The 18,506-nt window shown below is 36.1% G+C and overlaps 2 protein-coding genes across 2 annotated transcripts; both read left to right on the top strand.

The window, feature by feature from the left end:
* Nucleotides 1–713: 713 nt before the first annotated feature.
* On the top strand, nt 714–2,350 carry LOC110757451 (Histone superfamily protein). Its single transcript, XM_021959051.2, has 4 exons — nt 714–888; nt 989–1,060; nt 1,712–1,792; nt 1,960–2,350. Exons 1-4 carry the CDS (start codon nt 804–806, stop codon nt 2,106–2,108), a joined length of 387 nt encoding a protein of 128 aa, XP_021814743.1. The 5' UTR covers nt 714–803; the 3' UTR covers nt 2,109–2,350.
* A 7,011-nt stretch (nt 2,351–9,361) lies between these two features.
* On the top strand, nt 9,362–18,100 carry ML1 (MEI2-like protein 1). The gene is made up of 15 exons (XM_021958514.2): nt 9,362–10,185; nt 10,888–11,071; nt 11,276–11,321; nt 11,932–12,267; nt 12,744–13,168; nt 13,308–13,466; nt 13,596–13,712; nt 13,818–13,969; nt 14,231–14,313; nt 14,394–14,816; nt 15,541–16,192; nt 16,867–16,951; nt 17,039–17,107; nt 17,228–17,407; nt 17,505–18,100. Exons 2-15 carry the CDS (start codon nt 10,994–10,996, stop codon nt 17,667–17,669), a joined length of 2,970 nt encoding a protein of 989 aa, XP_021814206.2. The 5' UTR covers nt 9,362–10,185; nt 10,888–10,993; the 3' UTR covers nt 17,670–18,100.
* The last annotated feature ends 406 nt before the right edge of the window (nt 18,101–18,506 follow it).

Raw genomic sequence — 18,506 nt, 5'->3', positions numbered from 1 at the left:
GTAACATGGATTAGTTAGCCGCCACTCATATTGTAACACCCCGGATCGGTGTTACCTGATACACATAAATTTTTTGTAACTCATATAATTCATATAGGGTATCTTATGCGATTTGGCGTTACCTAATCAGTTTTCCAAGTCTTAAGGAAATGCCTTACGAGCTCAGATGTGCTGGTCAATCATCAATTAAGGAAACTAAAAATTATTATTATTTTTCTGTCAAACAAGGAAACTACAGATTTTCGTGAATACATATTGACAAATCATTAATTTCGTGATAATGGAGAAATCATGTTTAGAGACAACGGAAGATGCCAAAATTATATCATTATCTTCAAATCATCATAATAGAAGAAAAAAAATAAAATAATTATGGAAATATTAGCAGCCGTCATAACATCATCAATTTAATTTGCAATACCACATAGTTATCCATACAAACAATACCACGTATTGAAAAGGACAAAAGTTTTTTTCTATTTTAATACCTTTTTTTTTATCATCGAAGAATGAAGGTTATAACTTTAAATCTCTTCTAAAGTTGAGATTAAATTTATTTGTTTTGTTATAGGATGTGAATATTAAAAAGCCCTTGTCATTTTATAATGGGCCTATTCAGAAAAAGCCCTTGAGATTTTTACTTTTTTTTTTTTTCTCTTGTTCGAAACCTAGGCCGAGTTTTCAAACACTACTTAAACAATTTCACTTTACAAAACAATGCGTTGAACTCCATTTTCCCGCGCGTAATTGTATCAATAAATAACTAGTTTGGAACCCTAGTATTTTTTCCAGAGCAAGAGAAAATGGAGAGGGAAGAAGAAGACTCGGTGAGCGAGCTTTTGAGAGATCGATTCAGAGTCTCCACCATCTCTATCGCCGAAGCCGAAGGTACCACATTCTTCAATCTTCCTAGTTTCATTAATTGGATGGTCTTGATTTTGTTTCTGGTTCTCACTTCTCACTTGTCAAATGCTATTTCACTGCACAGCGAAGAGAAACGACATGGAAATATCGGGACCCGTGATGACTTGCATTGCCGATTTGGCCTTCAAATTTACTGGTATTTGCCTATAACTTTGATATTTGCCTATAACTTTGATATTTGCCATGCAATTAAGAATGTAAGATAAATTGCGATATCTATTTCTTTTTTGGGTCATAAATTCCAAATTGCGATAATCATACAATTCGACTGGTGCATTCAACTGACAGAAACAGAATGGTATTGTTATTCTGCTTAAACATTCCAAATGAAATGCCTCTTTTACTAGAAAGTGAGAAATTGTAGTTTCAGAATTGGGTTCTTAGAGTTTGATAGACAAATGAAATGTCTGATTAGGAAGTGGGTCTACTTTCGTCAATGTGGATCGAAACAAGTCCGGTTAGATTTGTTAGTAAGAGGGTTGTTGAGAGATAATTGTGGGATGTTTTGAATATTTTGATTTGTGAAACATGTTCTGCATGTCTAATTTGAGCACCAAGTCTAAGAATATTTCTCATGAAGTAAAGAATTGTGACATGATCATCATACAACTCACCCTAAGAAATTTGTATGTCATAAATTTGTTCAGCCTAACAATTGTAGTGAAAGAAAGTCTAGACTCTAGAGTGATACAATATCCTGTATGAAAAATGTCAATAATGGGTTCCAATCATCATTAGGAAAAAGCTGAATTGAAACTAATGGAAGCCTTGCTATTTTGCAAAACAGAACAGTTGGCAAAGGATCTGGAGTTATTTGCTCAACACGCTGGTCGTAAAACTGCAAACATGGAAGATGTCATACTTTCTGGTGAGTGTTCAACCCTTAGAGTTTAAATGGATATCAACTTCAACGAAATTGAATGATATACCAATTTGCCACAAGCTCTTATGAACCTAGTTATTCTATTCTGTCTTCCATTTTTGTATGTCTGAACTCTGGATGTACTAATTCTTCTTGGAAAAACATGGTTTCAGCACATAGAAATGAACATCTGGCTGCCTTTTTGAGGTCCTTCAGCAATGATCTGAAAGCCAAAGAGCCCCAGTCTGAGAGGAAGAGAAAGAAATCATCAAAAAAGGAAGACCAAGCAACTGCCAGTGTAGTCCATATTCCAGATTCTTAGCTGGGTACGTCTCTACCTTAACTTGACTACTAAAGCACGCCAAGGAATTGGATATCTCATGTAAGAAAAGCGACTTGTTTGACCTTTTAACTTCTGCATCATGTGACTTGCTGAAGAATCCCGAGTAAATACATATGAAAACTTAGCTTAAGTTCAAACACCAATTCAGATTATACCACTACCATTATCCTGTGTCATTCAATACATGACTTGGATTTCTCTCCTCTTTAATTTTCTGGTCACTGAGATGGTTGGAAAGTATCAAAATGGAAAGCATTACTATTGAGAAGCTTTTGCCCATACTTGCCCCAAATTTGGAGAAAGGAATAGCACTATTTTGTTATTCCTGGCTAATAACGTTATGACACGTGTGATAACACTTCCACTTGGCATATTATTATTGGACAGAGATAGCTGCTATGTCCCTTGCAACACAGTTTTTCTCCCAAATTTGGTTATTAGCGGGTCATGCCAATCAGAATTCTGGGTACTTTTCCACTGGCCCAATTGAAAAGCTCCTTACCCATAGGCCCCACACTAAAAGGGTTTTTGTCTAGTATGAGTAAATGGCCCATTGAACCAACCAATTCTCAATTTTGTAATGCAAGAACTTCCATATGTGAGCAGTTTGTAGCAAAAACATAAGAATGTGTCATTGGATAAATTGTAGGAAAAGCGGGAAGATGTTCAATAGTTCATTGCTTGGATTGTTGTTTCAATGATGTGTAAAAATTCAAGTTTTTGTCGTTGCTGGGGGAGGAGGGGTGACGAGATTGAGTTACTTTTTGTCAGAATCGCAGGTATATATTTTCTTTTTGGGTACAAAAGGACCAGAGATATTTTCAAAGCCAAAAAGAGGTCAGTTTTTTAGACAGGGAGAGTGCCATGAAAAAGAGTGCTGTTGAGTTTCAGAGTTTCTTTAAAGGTTAAAAGCCTTGATGGCCGAGGAAATTTAAAAAAAAAGCCTTTGTCCTTCCAGTTCCAGTTGTCCTACACGCCATTTCAATGTGCACAGTTTCTTCATCTGGGATTCTGGTACCTCTGCAAATACAATCCAATCTCATTTTAATAATGATTTTTCCTCTTTTACAAAATAATAAAAACTATTATTAATTTTTGCAATAGCTGATTGGTGGACGTATGTTTGTGCTGTGTAATAATAATCCCAACCTTATCTTGAGTCAGCATCCGTACACATAAACCAGAATGAAGTGTCGTGAATAGTGCGTGGGTGATTATTTGTCATGGCCCCTTCTGTTTAGGTTTAGTTTCCTCAATTATAGTTGGCTCGGATCATTGAAATACTAATGAATAGCTTACTTGAGAAATCCTTCGATTGAAGCTTTATATATACTCTATATATTATATAATTCCATTTTTTCTCCCAACTTTCCTAATTATTTCAAGAAAATTAATGATTCTAGAGGCGTTTGAGTTGTGCTAGCAACAGTCGTCTACGTATGTAATTACTCGGTTGCTGTTTTCTTCACAAAACTAGTAGTATGCGTCAATTACTTCGTGTAAACTTGGACAGAGCTAGCGTCTTCGGCAATGTGATAAAGAGAGACCTTTTCATTCATTTAAGCAATAAAAAAAATGCAGCATAATAGTCAACTTCCCCAAATTGTTGCCATCACGCACTCTTCCTATCGCGTAATCAAATGTTTTGAAGTGCTGTGAACAAAAGCAACCCAAAATAAAAAGCACTTGTTCTTTTCATCCAAATTTTGTGAACCACAGCCACAAGCAAGCAAGCTCGAGAGAGTGGTCCTAACCCAACACCCACAAACAAACCCACAAGATGAAAGAAGCAGCTTCGAGTATGGAAACCCATGCTTAATTATGTCATAAAACTTTGTAAGTAACAGGAATCAGCTTTCATCTGCCACGTGTCCATCTAATTTTTTTCTTCATATTTTATTTATTTCCGATATTCCACCATAAATAATGCCCCATTTGGGTGTCACTTTCATGCACACAACACAACACAACAGGCTGGAGATCTAACGGCCACGAGGCCACCCATACCACGTGAACCTTTTATCTTTAACCGTTTTCTCTGCGTCCCTCCCTCTTTTCGCTTTCACAAGTCACAACAACCGTCCGATTTACCGGAAACTTGTTAGAAGCTGCTGCGTTATAAAAAAATCCAAAAGCCCCTCCTGCCCCTCCTCTCTGCCTGCCATGTGTGCGTGCCCCAAAAATGACAACACCCTTTAGTTTTTGGGCATTTGCTATGAATTTGAGTATTAACAGATAATTAGGGGCACTAAGCACTCGAGTTAATTAATTAACAAAGACAATTAACCGAAACCCAATTGGTCAAATTCTGCCTAACAATCTGTGCCACGTTCAAATTGGATCTGAAAACCAAGCACAAAACCTTTGACCTTTTAAATAGTGGTGGTAGTTTTCTAACATGAAAATTACCAAATTTGGGTTCACATTTACTTGACACAAGCTCATAATAAACAAATCGAGTCAATATTGAACACAAACATTCAAATTTTACACTATAAACTTGTTCAATTAGTATACATAAAGAAAAAAGACTAAGTTTTCGCATTCAAATGTTAGTATTTAGTTAAATGGGTTATTCGCAGCAATAGTCTCTCAACTATATCCGTAGTTACAATTTGATCACTCAATTTAATTATTAGTTGCAAAGGTCACTCAAGTAGGTGTTTTGTTGCACCATTAGTCCCTCTGTCAAACTCTATTAAATTTTCTGTCAAAAATGGGGGTAAATTCGGAAATTTATCCACAACCCTTCCCTTCCTCCACAACACTCCACTTCCTCCATTGCCGCAACCCACGCCTTCCTCCTCTATTCCCTCCCAACCCCAATCCCTATCTCTCTGTCTCATTGGGCATCCATCCCCAGCATGTATTCCTCAAAATACTCCAGACCCAATTCTCACCCTCCCATCCCTTCCCCACCTACCCTTCTTCCTACAAAAACTACATATCGATCTGTGCAGTAAAAGCCTTCGGCACTTCCAGACCCAATTGTCACTCTCTCGACGACTCTCGCTTCGCACCAAAACAAACGCTTGCAAGCCAAGGTAGCATTTCACCACTTCTTGTCCGTTAGGTTAGAGAGAAAAGAAGAGAAAATCAAAGATGCAAAAGTTCGATCCATGGCCCGTCTTATTCAAGCGTGAGTGGAACCGAAATTGGCCTTTCCTGGTCAGTTTCGCCATCACCGGCATTCTCATCACCAAGTTTTCTCTTAGTTTCACTGGTACTCTAGCTCTCTCTCTCTCTCTCTCTCTCTCTCTCTCTCTCTCGCTCTCTGATTATGTACACATTTACATACGGCTCATTGTATTTGGATTAATTTTTCCTTTTTCTGCCCATATTTTGGTACAAGGAAGGAGAAGCAAGGATTGGGTTGCGGCAATGGAGGATTGTGGAGGAAAAGGAGGGTTGTTGATGAATTTCCGAATTTACCCTTATTTTTAATGGAAAAAGTCACAAACTTGACGGAATGACTAATGGTGCAACAAAACACCTACTTGAGTGACTGACCTCTGCAACTAATAATTGAATTGAGTGACCAAACTGTAACTACGGGTATAGTTGAGAGACCATTGCTGCGAATAACCTTAGTCAAATTATATGGTTACTATTTATGATATTCCCAATGTTATGATCGAAGCATTGATTTAGAATGAAAACTTAACTTTAAATTTATGTCATAATTCATTTGCATAGTATTAAATTGACACAATTGATGAAACGTATCGAAGTAACATTGATTGACATTTAAACCAAACAAAATTGAAACAACATTAAATGACTGGATTGTCATCATATTTTCAAAATACAATGCATTTTTTTGAAAAAATTTATACCAAAGAAACTAAAAAGAGTTAATAATATCGCTAACCCAAAAAAAGAAGTGCACCTTTTACCAAAAAAAAAAAAAAGAAGTGCACCCGTCCTTCATTGTTCCATTTGTGCAGATTTGGATTGGATTGTCGTGTACATTATTGTCACATGTATCATTATGCATGTGCTCCTCCTGTGGGACCCACCCAGCTCCGTTTATTTGTGGCTACTCGTTAAAATGTTATCCACGTGTCATACCCAAGGTGGAGTTTGTTTAAATAATCCCATTTTTGGTTCTTAGATAGAGCTATTGCCTATTGGCCGAAGAAATGAAGAATTATGTTAATAAAATTTTAAAATATTAGAATTATAAAAAAAACCTTGTCCAGTTAGGGAAATAATCATACTTGCTAGCCTGGCACTATAATTTTTCCGTTTTTATTTATATATCCTTGTTTTATCCCACACTATTTTTTCCCTACCACCCTAGTTACCAAGTATTATTTTTTGTCCGATATTATTCAATTTTGAGATTATCCGATATCTCTTAATTCAAGTGATTAAGAATATTTACTACTGTAACAAAATTTGTGTTCAAATCTCTCATCTCTCAATATCACTTGTATACAATTGTTTATTTTCTTATTATTATAATTTGTCCGAGATTATCCGATATCACTTAACTCAAGTGATTATTCTGTTTATTTTCTTATTACAATTGTTTGGCTCATGTGGCACACAAGTCTTTTTGGTATGCCATTATCTGTGATGTTACTTCCCAACCTTGGTTAAGGACGTGACACCTTGATATTCTCGAAATATGGGGAATATTGGCTTTTTTGAATAACAATTTCGTGAATGATTATGACTTTGATTCTTTTTTTCTTGTACCACACATTTTTATCTATAGTTTAGTATATTTTATGCAAAACTTTAAAAGTGAGAATAAAGGTGAATAATGAGATTGGAATTGAGAGGCTTTTAAATAAATAAATACGTATTAATAAATAAACCACTGTATAATGATGGATTAAATTAAACTCTCCTCATCAATTTTGGAAGGGTGATTTTATTTAAACTAACCAATTTAAGAAAATAATTTTTATTTTATTTTATTTTATAATAAATAAAAAACTTGCTGTAGTTTTAAGGCAAATTGAAAGCAAAAGTAAAAGTAGAAAAAACAATATGACCTTTTTTCAACTTTAAAAATCAATGAGTGAAAAAAGAAGAAAAAAAGTGTGGAGTGTTGGGGGCACGAAATCATATACTCATTCATAGCTCTGAATTTTTTATTTTTTAATTTATTTTTTGGGTTCTCAGTTTTTTTAAGCAGCTTTCGAACTGGTTCGAGGACACGTGGCTGAGTATGAGCACAAAGGCTTTAAGTCCTCTTCCGCATTCTAAATGCCGGTGACAATCACTTGGTCTTTCATTCGGCTCGGCTCGGCTGGCTTATAGTATGCAGCCATTATGTTGTGACACTTGTTTTTTTAAAATATATATTTTCAAACAATAATACTAGCAGATAATTTATTTTATTTGTTGGATGGATGAGGATAGGACTAGGTTTGATGCTGATGATTAAAAGCTCGAGTTGGATACACAAGGTGTGAAAAATCACCTTAAGGCTTTTAAATGTAGGGTCCAACTTTGTCCCCTATATTCTTCCCTTATTTTCGTTTTGTTATGATTTTCCTCCAACTATCACAGGAAGTTGCGTCTCAGCGTCAAATTTCCACCTGCGTTTCAGCGTTAGATCTTCACCACCATATTTTTTTGCAGTTTCTTTATGTTTTGAATAAGTCACAGAGACTCTTTGGGTTCTATGTGTAATTTTCACATCTCATTTTTGTGAGAGCTTTTCACCTATTCGTTGTGAGAACTTTTCATATCTCATTTGTGAGAGTTTTATTTGCATTGTTATGACTTAAGTTTTTCAAGCTTTATCATTTTTTATTATTATTATGAGTTTGCAATCTTAGTTGGGATGCTTATGTCATAATTTCTTCGATCTTGCGTGATCGTTAGTGAAGACTCACCAAAGTGTCTTAATTTTTATGTTAGACTGCTTCATTATTGTAATGGCCTTTTGTGGGTAGTTTGTATTAGTCATTTGTGACTAGTGGATTGTTTGGCTAAATTATGAATGCAATAGTATAATTTCTATAAAAAAATGAAAATTGCAGCTGTTAATCACAATTTACACCCTCAAATGTAGCTAAGCTACAATGGTACTATAAATTAATAAAAAATATAAAAGGAAAAAGACAAAAAGAGGCAGAAAATAAATGATTGGCATTAGGCCATGTGATTAGGTTAGTATTTGTCAAAAAAAGTAAACATTGATTGGCTGCTAATCTGTATTTTTGTCGATAAAGATAAGGAGCATTGTGATATGCTCAGCGAATGTTATTACTCTTGGAGTAATTTGTAGACAAAACTTGGGATAATTTAAAAAATATTTATATTTTTGCAATAAATACGTAGGACAGCTTATTAGGTGAGTTTTGTAATTGTTCTTGAAATCAAATCAAAACATTTCGTACACGACACCTCACCTCGAGCTATCCGGATGAGAGATTAGAGAAGAGAGAAGAGAGAAGAATATTGTGCCATTTTTTTCTTTCTTCCTTATGAAACTTTCGTAACGAACATTAACAAACCAAGCCAAAACTTACCATGTTGTTTAACTACCTAGGGTTCAACATGAAGAGAAATGTGATTGGCTACTTGTTCATATGGTCATACTTTCAACTTCACTAATATAATATTCTTATGTGGTATAGCATTGTTGACAAATGTTGGACTTTAAGTTGCATTCTTACCATCCATAAAAGAAGAACTTTACATTTGTTTTTTAAATTGTAATATTCGTGTTTTAAACTCCATTTGCATAAGTCCAAGCATGACACCGAAGTAATAATTGATCTCCATACCTCCATTGTCCGTTTTTTAGTTACGATGTCCTAATTGTAGTGGCAACAATCGTTTATTTATAGTTAATGTATTTTCAAACTGTTAAATAACTTATTCATCATGCACTGACTTGATCATATAATCGTACTTTAAACTCTGTAACGTGGCCTTTGATTGAGTACTAGCTCTCGTACCGAGGTATGCTCGGTCATTTATGGTACCAACACCATCCATAAAAGAAAAATCAGACAAGTTTGAAGATAAAATGTGGTTAAGTTAAAACGAGGGGAAACAATATTTCCGACAAATACAAATGCCCCAAACAATATAGGGATATAATTATCAAAACAAAGAAAAAGAAGCCAAGCCGGCAAAGCCAAGTAGATAGGGAAGTAGTATCCAAGTACCCGAGTAAAGTGGATGTGGAAACGGGTCGGGCAAAGAAGGTCAAAACTCAAAACTCAGAACTCAAAACTCAAAACTCAAAAATCAAAACAAACTGAAAGGTCAGTGGTGGTTGAGAAGGAAAGAAGAAAAGACTGTGACGGGTTTTTTTTTGTCCTTCTCCAGTCCAAGCCAACCCCACTCTGGCACTCCACCGAATTTAAAGGCCCTCGTGTGTGTAGGAATTTTGCTTCTCCTCCTCCTCTTCCCTGTTTTATTGAGTTTTGAATTGTTCAAGTTTGTGTTTCCATTTTCATTCACAAAATTTTATCCACAGCACACAACACACAAAGAAACCCGCGCCCCATTTCTTTTTCTCTTTTGTCCTTGTCTTCTTCTTCTTCCTCTTTTTTCCTTTTCTTTTCTATTTTATTTCAAACCAACAAAAGCCAGCCAAACCAACTAAACATCTCTCTCTCTCTCTCTCTGTCTGACGCTCTCAGATTAAACAAATCACAAAAACAGCTTCCTCTATATATTCTCTTTCTCTACAGTACTGACCCACCGGCGGGACCCCTCTCTCTCGCCGGAATTCCCCTCCTTTTTCTCATTTTCCGGCTCCAAGCTCTGTTTTTTTTAAAAAGAAAAATAAACTCTTTCGTTATTTTTTGAAGAAAAAAGGTTAGGTAGAAGCAACCCAGAAAAAACAAAGAAGAGAATTTTGGATTTTTGTTTTGATATTCTCTCTCTAGTTTTGTGGCGAGTGATAACTTGCAATGCTGCAAAAGGAGAAGGCGGTTCAGATGCAGATATTCTGAGATCCATTGCTGTGTCATAAGTTTCAATTTTTTTTTTTGATCTTTCTCTGAGTCTTCTGAATTATTGAGCTGAATTTTGGACATGGTGGTCAATTATGCTGATGAGCCTTCTCTTGTACTAGGTCAGACGTTGTTCTTATTTTTTTGTCGTAAATTTTATCATTTTTTGAGTGATGATTTGTTGTTTAATTTCCTTTCCTCTATAAAATTTGAAATTTTCAGTTCATTTTTATCGACTTTCTTAAAATTTTCAAGGGTTAAACTTCAACTACTTGCATGTTCTTCTTCGATCTTTTGCTCTTAGCCTCGTACTATTTTGAAGGGTTAAGTTTCAATTTTGATGCATTTTAGGTTGCTTAGGAACTTTGGAAAACAAAATGATTAAGTTTGATTTTGTTTTCCTACCTTTTCTCTACAACCAAATGGGGCAATTGTGTTTGGTTGTTGGTAGGTAAACAAACATTTTCACTTTCCTACTATTTTACCATTTCTATTATCTCTCTCAGCCTCTTAGGTTGTAACTTAACGCACACAGAGACACCAAAAAGCAAAATTAACAAAAATCTTCAACATTTTCCAATTGGAGAGCCTGATGAGTAACCTTTAGAGCTTTATATTAATTGATTTGTATTTTCTTTGAAATTTCTAAATGCCCTTCTTCTCTGCTGTAGAATTTTATGTATGGTTGTGTAATATCTGAAGTGGATCGTCTTTATTTTTAAATGCCCTTCTCAATTTTTCTTTAGAATTTTGTGTATGGTTGTGTAATTTCTGGAGTGGATCATCTTTATTTTTTTAATTTTTGTTATTTCATTCATTTTCAGGCAAGGAGCCATGTAACATAGACAGATTCAGCAAGTGAGAAAATTTGAGCTCTTACATTTTTTGTTTTTGTTTGGTAATCTTTTTCTGGTTTCTGAGTGCTGCACGATGCCATTTGAAATAATGGATCAAAGGGGTGTATCTGTCTCTTCCCACTTCTTTGATGAAATTCCTTTTCCTTCTGAGGTACTTATTGTCTTATTAAAATGAAAATGTTCTAATTCAGTATTTCGTGAAGTTTCGATGGATATATGGCACTGGTGTTTAGGTGCCTGTAAGGCTTTCATACCCTGTTTAACTCTATCATAAATTTTTTGTCCCTTTTTAGCACATCATACCTTTTTTCAGTTGTTATTTCTATTTACCAATTTGCCAAATTTGATGCGCCAGAGACAAGTTGGATTTCAGAAGCTGAAAACCATGCCTGATTACCAAGGTGAGCATTAGTACGTTTTCCTGATACAGTCTATCAGCTAATTAGTCGTAGTGGGTTTATAGAAGTTATACAACATTACCAGTTGAAAGATTTTCCCAACCAAACAGACGGCCCTAACTTAATGACAACCGTCGGGACGTGTGGTGTGGTCTCTCGCCCGATACTTGGGTCTGAGTCGCCACACCTGGTGGTATCTTGCCTTGCAAAGAGGGAAAATAACATAAATAGTTGTCATGATAAAGTAATTTCAAACATTTAGAAGTATTTTGCATTCATTTTGGTCAAACATATGACAACTGGCTGTCCCAATTCCCAACTTTGTAATAAAAGTTCTTATTGCTCTATAAAGTAATCGGTTTTATGCTCTAATCTCAGAAGCGTTTAAATTGAAATTGAGAATTAACTTGATCCATCTTGTAGAAAATAAATGTTAGCTTGTCTGCCAGAAGTTTTGAATGCTAACCTTTTTATGGAAACTGTAATTTGTCTTGATTCAACAGACCATACCCTTCCCCTATGGGCATACTCTAAATTTGAACAAATAAATTCTATGCTAAAAAAGGCTGTGTGATAACTTTTACTAACCTCTTGTGTAAATTTTGTCCTTCAGTGGGAGTGGATGGAACGGTAGCCACACCTGGCAGCATGTTCAGTCATTCTTTACCCTCAAGAAAGCTTTTACCAATTGGGGCACAATCAGCAGATTACTTGGATATGCCACAATCCAATCTGGCTGGGGAACAAACAGAAAGGCTAAGTATTGGTGGAGTTGCCAACATCTCCAAGGCCTCGTGGAAACCTATGGATCACCAACCAAAATTGTGGTCAGACTTGTCCACAAAGCCAACACCTTATAGCTCGGCTGGCAGCAAAACTGTTCTTCATGGCGCCGAGCATGAAAGTAGTCTGTTCTCAAGTTCTTTGTCTGAAATTTTTAGTAGAAAGTGTAAGCCTTCCTTTTAAATTATATTAAATGTTTGCTCATATGTTGCTCGTGGGTAATAATAATATTACCTTCTATATTTCTCAAATCAGCTACTTCTGTTGACTGGACACTCTTTAGTTTCGTTGACAGATATAAAAATTTGCAGTTCTATCATTCCTTAACAAGCATGCAAAAGAAGCTGCAAACTTTAATTTTCTCACAAAAAGATTTTCTTCCAAAAAGATTTTCTTCAATTTCATGTCTAACAAGTTCTAATCTCGAACTTTATCTTGCATAAAGTTACCGCATTTCAATTAACTAGGCCCAGAATCTTTCTAAAACCTATTTTTGTCCATGCATAAGACATGTTCTAGTTTGTTTTCTACTTCTATGTACTAACATTTAATCAGTTACATATGCATTTGTTGGAATTAAGTCTTTGTTGAGTTGAATTAAGCTCTTTTGTTTTGTTTTGTTTTGCTTTCTTTAATATGCAGTGAGATTAATAAAGAATGATTTAATACCTCATCAAGCTACTAATAATGTTGCTTCCCAACATGAGGAAGAACCCTTTGAATCTCTTGAAGAAATTGAGGCACAAACAATTGGGAATCTCCTTCCTGATGAAAATGACTTGTTTTCTGGCGTGATAGATGGGCTGGGTTATAATACTCATGCTATTATTGGTGATGGTTTTGAAGATTTTGATCTCTTTAGCAGTGGTGGTGGCATGGAACTAGAAGGAGAAATCTGTGCAGGACTCTGTGATTCTGATTTTAGTGGGGGAGTTTCCAATGGTCTAGGGGGTTGTAATGGCTCAATTGTGGGTGAACACCCTAATGGTGAACACCCTTCTAGAACACTTTTTGTCCGGAATATTAATAGCAATGTTGAAGATTTAGAGTTGAAGTCTCTTTTTGAGGTGGTTATAACCTCCTTTATAAGTTTTTTCTTCTTCTTTATTTTCTTTATTTTAAAATTTCTAATTTGCAAGTGCATGCAAGCCAGTTGAAGTAGTTTACCTTGCTAGTTAAATTAACAATTGTATTTTGTTCTGTTAGCGATTTGGAGATATCCGGGCACTTTACACAGCCTGCAAACATCGTGGGTTTGTTATGATTTCTTATTATGATATAAGGGCAGCCCAAAATGCACTAAGAACACTTCAAAGTAAGCCACTGAGGCGTAGGAAGCTTGACATACATTATTCGATACCTAAGGTATGATGGTCACTTGTTATTCACTGTTTTTGTATGCGCTAGATTCACCGCCTTTTTCTTCCCCATTCTTGTTTATACATTATCATATTGCTTTGTTCCTTCATGCTTTTGTACATGCCAATATGTCAGGACAATCCTTCTGATAAAGATATTAACCAAGGAACGCTGGTGTTATTCAACCTTGATTCTTCTGTTTCTAATGATGAGCTTTCTAAAACTTTTGGATCTTATGGAGAAATTAAAGAAGTAAGTCATTCAAGTTGTTCAAGTTTTTCCTTCTATTATCTTGCTTTGCTTCTAAGAGGATGAAAGAACTTTCCATATCATGTGGTTGCTATTTTTTGTTTCTAGATCCGTGAGACTCCACACAAGCCTCATAACAAGTTCATAGAATTTTATGATGTTAGAGCTGCAGAAGCTGCTCTTCATGCGTTGAATAGGAGTGAGATTGGTGGGAAGCAGATCAAGCTTGAACCAAGTCGTCCAGGGGGTGTAAGGAGGGGGTAATGATAATTTACTCTTCCTATTGATTATCTATAGAGTCCTTGTTAGATTCTGAGGGGATTGTGACTTTCTATAAATTCTCTTCTTTGTGGGGTTTTGATCTTAAAAGAGGCAATTTTTGGCTTTGTTGCCTAATGTATTGATATTCTCCTGGATGTTCTCTTAGCATGTTACTGTTCCATTTTACTTGTTCATTGTATCCCCCTTTAAGTTGAAATTCTTAAATTTCTCCTTTGTAAGAAAAAACATTCCTTTTGCAGTTTGGTTCAAGTTTCTGAGCAGGAGCAAGATGAATATAAATTTGGTCATAGCCCGAGTGAATCTTTATCAACAGGATGCAAGGGTATGAATCTGCTTGTTAAGAATTCTTGCTTCAATTTGTGTGTATCTTTTTATAAAATTTTTACCTTGCTTTTATTACAGCGATGCTTCGTCCCGGAATGGTTGAATCAAGCTGCATGGTTAATGGATCTAACCTGGGCTTACATTCTGCAGTCCGATCACCTGTGAGCGCATTTATTGAAAATGCTTTACTTCATCAGAGTTCAAGTGTTCCAGATACCTTGCCCTCTCCGGCGACAGTTGCGTCTGCAGGGAGAAAATTTAGCCTTTGTGAGCCCGATCACTCTCTGGATGACATGAAGTTTGGTAACCAGTGCATTCCCAGTTTACATCCTCATTCCTTGCCTGAGTATCATGACATAGCCCATGGTATTCCGTGCAACTCTTCTGGTGCTATTGCAAACATGACTGGCAATGTGGGCCTTAGAATGTCAGAAGGAACAGACAGAAGGCCCACTTGTGGAGTCAATGCAAATGGTCACCTAATGGAACTGAATGGAGGAGGTACATTCATTATATTACTTTATGTCATTCTTTAGTAGAGTTCTAATGGACAGATAATTTGTACAGCGGGCTAATGCATCTCAATGCATCCTAGTCATCCTTATATGATTTAACGACTGAGATTATTTCATTGAAGGACCTTACCAGAGAATTTTTGTTTTATCTAGTATGTAGTACGTCTTGCAATGTTTGATATCTGAAACATAACTTTGTTGAATTTGCTAATTGTTTTCTCCTTCCTTCCTAGCCTATCCCCCCCTTATCCTTTCTCAGAGTAAATTTTGGTTCTATATTTGGTTCCCGTTTTAGCACCAAGCGTTTTGCACTCCTAGATTTCTACTGTATTAGTCGTACTTTTTTTTAGTTTTCCTGGACTGTAAAGAGGAATAATGCAAAGAGGGTGGACCCATCACTTCTTACATCTCTGCTTCTTTTGTTTTATTGTGTGCTATCTGTTTCTCTTATTTTTACATTATATTGTTCATGTTAAACTAGATAGGGGATGTAGGAATCATATTAGTATTACTGATTGAGTGGTGGTTCTCATAGTGCCTTTCTGTGGTCCTTGTTTCCATATAGTTTAGATGAAGTCTAGAGTTTGTCTCTCATCATCACTAACTCAGTGTACCTTTATTTCATTGCATTTTGGATTGAGGTTAATGACATTTTAAAACCTAGTCACTATTCTGGTGAATTTGTTGTTTACAAGTCTATTCTCATACAGCTTTTGGATCTCCTGGAAATGGGAGCTGCCCTGTTCATGCACATCCTTATTTGTGGAATAACTCCAACTCATACCAGAAGCATCCTTCAAGTCCCATGATGTGGCAGAATTCACCATCATTTATTAATGGTCCTAATGCACATCGCTTTCCACAAATGCCTGGATTCCACAGAACACCACCTCATATGCTGAACAGTACATCACCTGTGCAGCACCATGTAGGATCAGCTCCGGCTGTTAACCCTTCCCTTTGGGAAAGGCATGCCTATTCAGGGGAGTCTCCTGACACTTCTAGTCTTCACTTGGGTTCTCTTGGCATTGCACATTTTCCCAGCAGTCCCCAGATGCATCCTATGGAAATTCCTTCACACAACATATTTTCTCTTGTTGGTGGAAATTTCTTGGATATGACTACAAGTGCCCGGCAACGCTCTTCACAGGAGATCTGCCACATGTTTCCTGGAAGGAATTCGATGAGTTCAATGCCTACCTCTTTTGATTCTTCGAACGAACGTGTTAGACACCTGTCTCACCGAAGAAATGAAGCAAATTCTAACATTGCTGATAAGAAACAATATGAGCTTGATATTGAACGTATATTGCGCGGGGAAGACAGAAGAACCACATTGATGATAAAGAACATTCCCAACAAGTATGTATATCATTTACTATATACTCAACCTGCCATCTTTTCTTTTTACTCTATACTCAACATGCTGGAAGATTTTTCTAGATGAACATTTTCCCATTCTTGCTTTTGTACTTCCAATATCTGTTCACATCTCATTTGTCCATCAAAAGTTGTCTTATCACTTTTTGGGCTGCCCTTGATTGTCTGCTTGGGAAAGACTAGTTATACATACAGGATGTCATATGTGGAAAAATATTAGGTAGTTGGATGTCCTTGAGTCTTGATAATCTTATGTGATCATGTTCATTTGTAATGTTATAGCATATCTGAAAGATGTGGTTAATGCCACATTGCAGTCGACCGTTATTGTATTGATAATCATAAGAAGTCAACCTAACATGGTAGCTTCATTACCTTTTCAATTTCATAAGATACTAACCCTACTACCATATTAAGTAGGCATTAACTGTAGCACTTACTGCTTGGTTAGTGCTTAACATAATTACATAAAATTGAGAAAGAAATAAAATTAGGATCTGTCTATAACTTAAAGTGCAACAGCACAATCCTAAAGTACCTGCTACAGTACTATGATAACCATTGAAATTGCAATAATCATATTTTTTTATAAATTGCTATCAAGTTGTACATAGTAATTTTCCTGATTTGCTAAACTAATTAAATGATTGTTACAGGTATACTTCAAAGATGCTTCTTGCTGCAATTGATGAGCAGTGTCGAGGAATTTATGACTTCCTTTATTTGCCAATTGACTTCAAGGCATGGAAATTGTGTAGTATATCATCTTTCGTTGGGTAGAGAGCATATGTTTTTCTAATTCAACTTTTGCGTGTCTACCTTTCACAGAACAAATGCAATGTGGGATATGCATTCATCAACATGGTTGACCCTCATCAGATTGTTCCATTCTTTAAGGTTTGCCGGACTTAGATGTGTCATTTACTTGCCGAAAAAAGTCATCTGCTGTGTGACATTTTCCTTTGTTTCGGATTTTTCATTGCACTAGCAAGTGACAATATATTACTTCTGTTGCAGGCATTCAATGGTAAAAAATGGGAGAAGTTTAACAGTGAAAAGGTGGCATCACTTGCATATGCTCGTATTCAGGGAAAATCTGCTCTTATTGCCCATTTCCAGAATTCAAGTTTGATGAACGAAGACAAACGCTGTCGTCCCATTCTCTTTCACACAGAGGGTCCAAATGCTGGGGATCCAGTAAGATATCATGAGATGAACTGTCCAGACTCTGAAATTCCCCCTTCCTTACATATACTCCATGACTGACCCCCTCCTTTTCCTTTTCTCTCTATAGGAACCCTTCCCCATGGGTACCAACATCCGATCAAGACCAGGAAAGCCTCGAACGGCTGGCTATGAGGATAACCATAATCAAGGGAGTCCTTCTGCAAACGGAGAGGAAAGTTCCAAGGTCCTCGGACTTGGTGGCGGTTTCAATTCTTCAAAGGAATCTGATTGAAAGACTTGGTCTACCCAGGTTACTAACAATTGAACCTAATATTGGAGGACAACAACTAAAACCATTCCAATTCTCTACATCAGGGGTGGTCTATTGACTTCATTTTTGACTATAGAGGAGTTGCTTCTATGAGGTTTTGGGTTACCTAAACCAAGAGAGTTACTTCACAACATTTTCTATTTCTCTGATGTTTCATATTAAGCCAACACAGAGACTGGCTTGACAACCTTAAAATTTTGGAGTCTTTGTTTGTGAACAATATCTCAGTGTATAGAGGCACTCACAGAACATTGTGCTAAGATTACCTTGTCTCTTTTTTTCCCCTTCCCATGTGGGCCCTTTTTCTGGTTGGCCAAGGGTAGAGATCCTCAGCACATTTGAGTGTTCTTCCAGTTGCAATTTTTGAAATGCTAATATGAATTGGATGCTAATGGTCTCAGTCTCTTGTATCTATTTTGGCCTAATGTTATATCTTGTAGCTTGATAGGATATTTTTTGACCCCTAGGGACAAAAAAGAAAAAAAAAAGATGGAAGAATAAATCCTATTTATTTTATTCAGGTCTGATCATCTTCTTGTCAAAGCATGATCTTTTAACAAATGAGTATTTCTTAATCAATCGTTAATCAATATTGTCAATAATACCATAATATCTAAGACCTTCATTTATCGTATTGTCAAATTATCAAATTGCCAGTGAGGATTGACGACATGGTTAACACATATACAAGATATACTACGTGGCCATATCCTACCGTAGTACCACTCCTTACTATTGGAAGTCGAATCATTACCACACAAAAATGAAGTCTTAACCGTTGGATATTAAAAGATGATG

Source organism: Prunus avium, chromosome 5 (assembly GCF_965620075.1).
Source record: "Prunus avium chromosome 5, drPruAviu1.hap1.1, whole genome shotgun sequence".
NCBI lineage: Eukaryota > Viridiplantae > Streptophyta > Magnoliopsida > Rosales > Rosaceae > Prunus > Prunus avium.
This window is presented reverse-complemented; position numbering and strand designations above follow the sequence as displayed.

Bases quoted from the DNA above. Each gene is read 5' to 3' on its own strand.
- LOC110757451 (XM_021959051.2), top strand. From the start codon at position 804: ATGGAGAGGGAAGAAGAAGACTCGGTGAGCGAGCTTTTGAGAGATCGA. The intron at 889-988 runs GTACCACATTCT...TTCACTGCACAG, and splicing joins CTCTATCGCCGAAGCCGAAG to CGAAGAGAAACGACATGGAA. The intron at 1,061-1,711 runs GTATTTGCCTAT...TTTGCAAAACAG, and splicing joins TTTGGCCTTCAAATTTACTG to AACAGTTGGCAAAGGATCTG.
- ML1 (XM_021958514.2), top strand. From the start codon at position 10,994: ATGCCATTTGAAATAATGGATCAAAGGGGTGTATCTGTCTCTTCCCAC. The intron at 13,467-13,595 runs GTATGATGGTCA...CCAATATGTCAG, and splicing joins TACATTATTCGATACCTAAG to GACAATCCTTCTGATAAAGA. The intron at 13,713-13,817 runs GTAAGTCATTCA...TTTTGTTTCTAG, and splicing joins CTTATGGAGAAATTAAAGAA to ATCCGTGAGACTCCACACAA.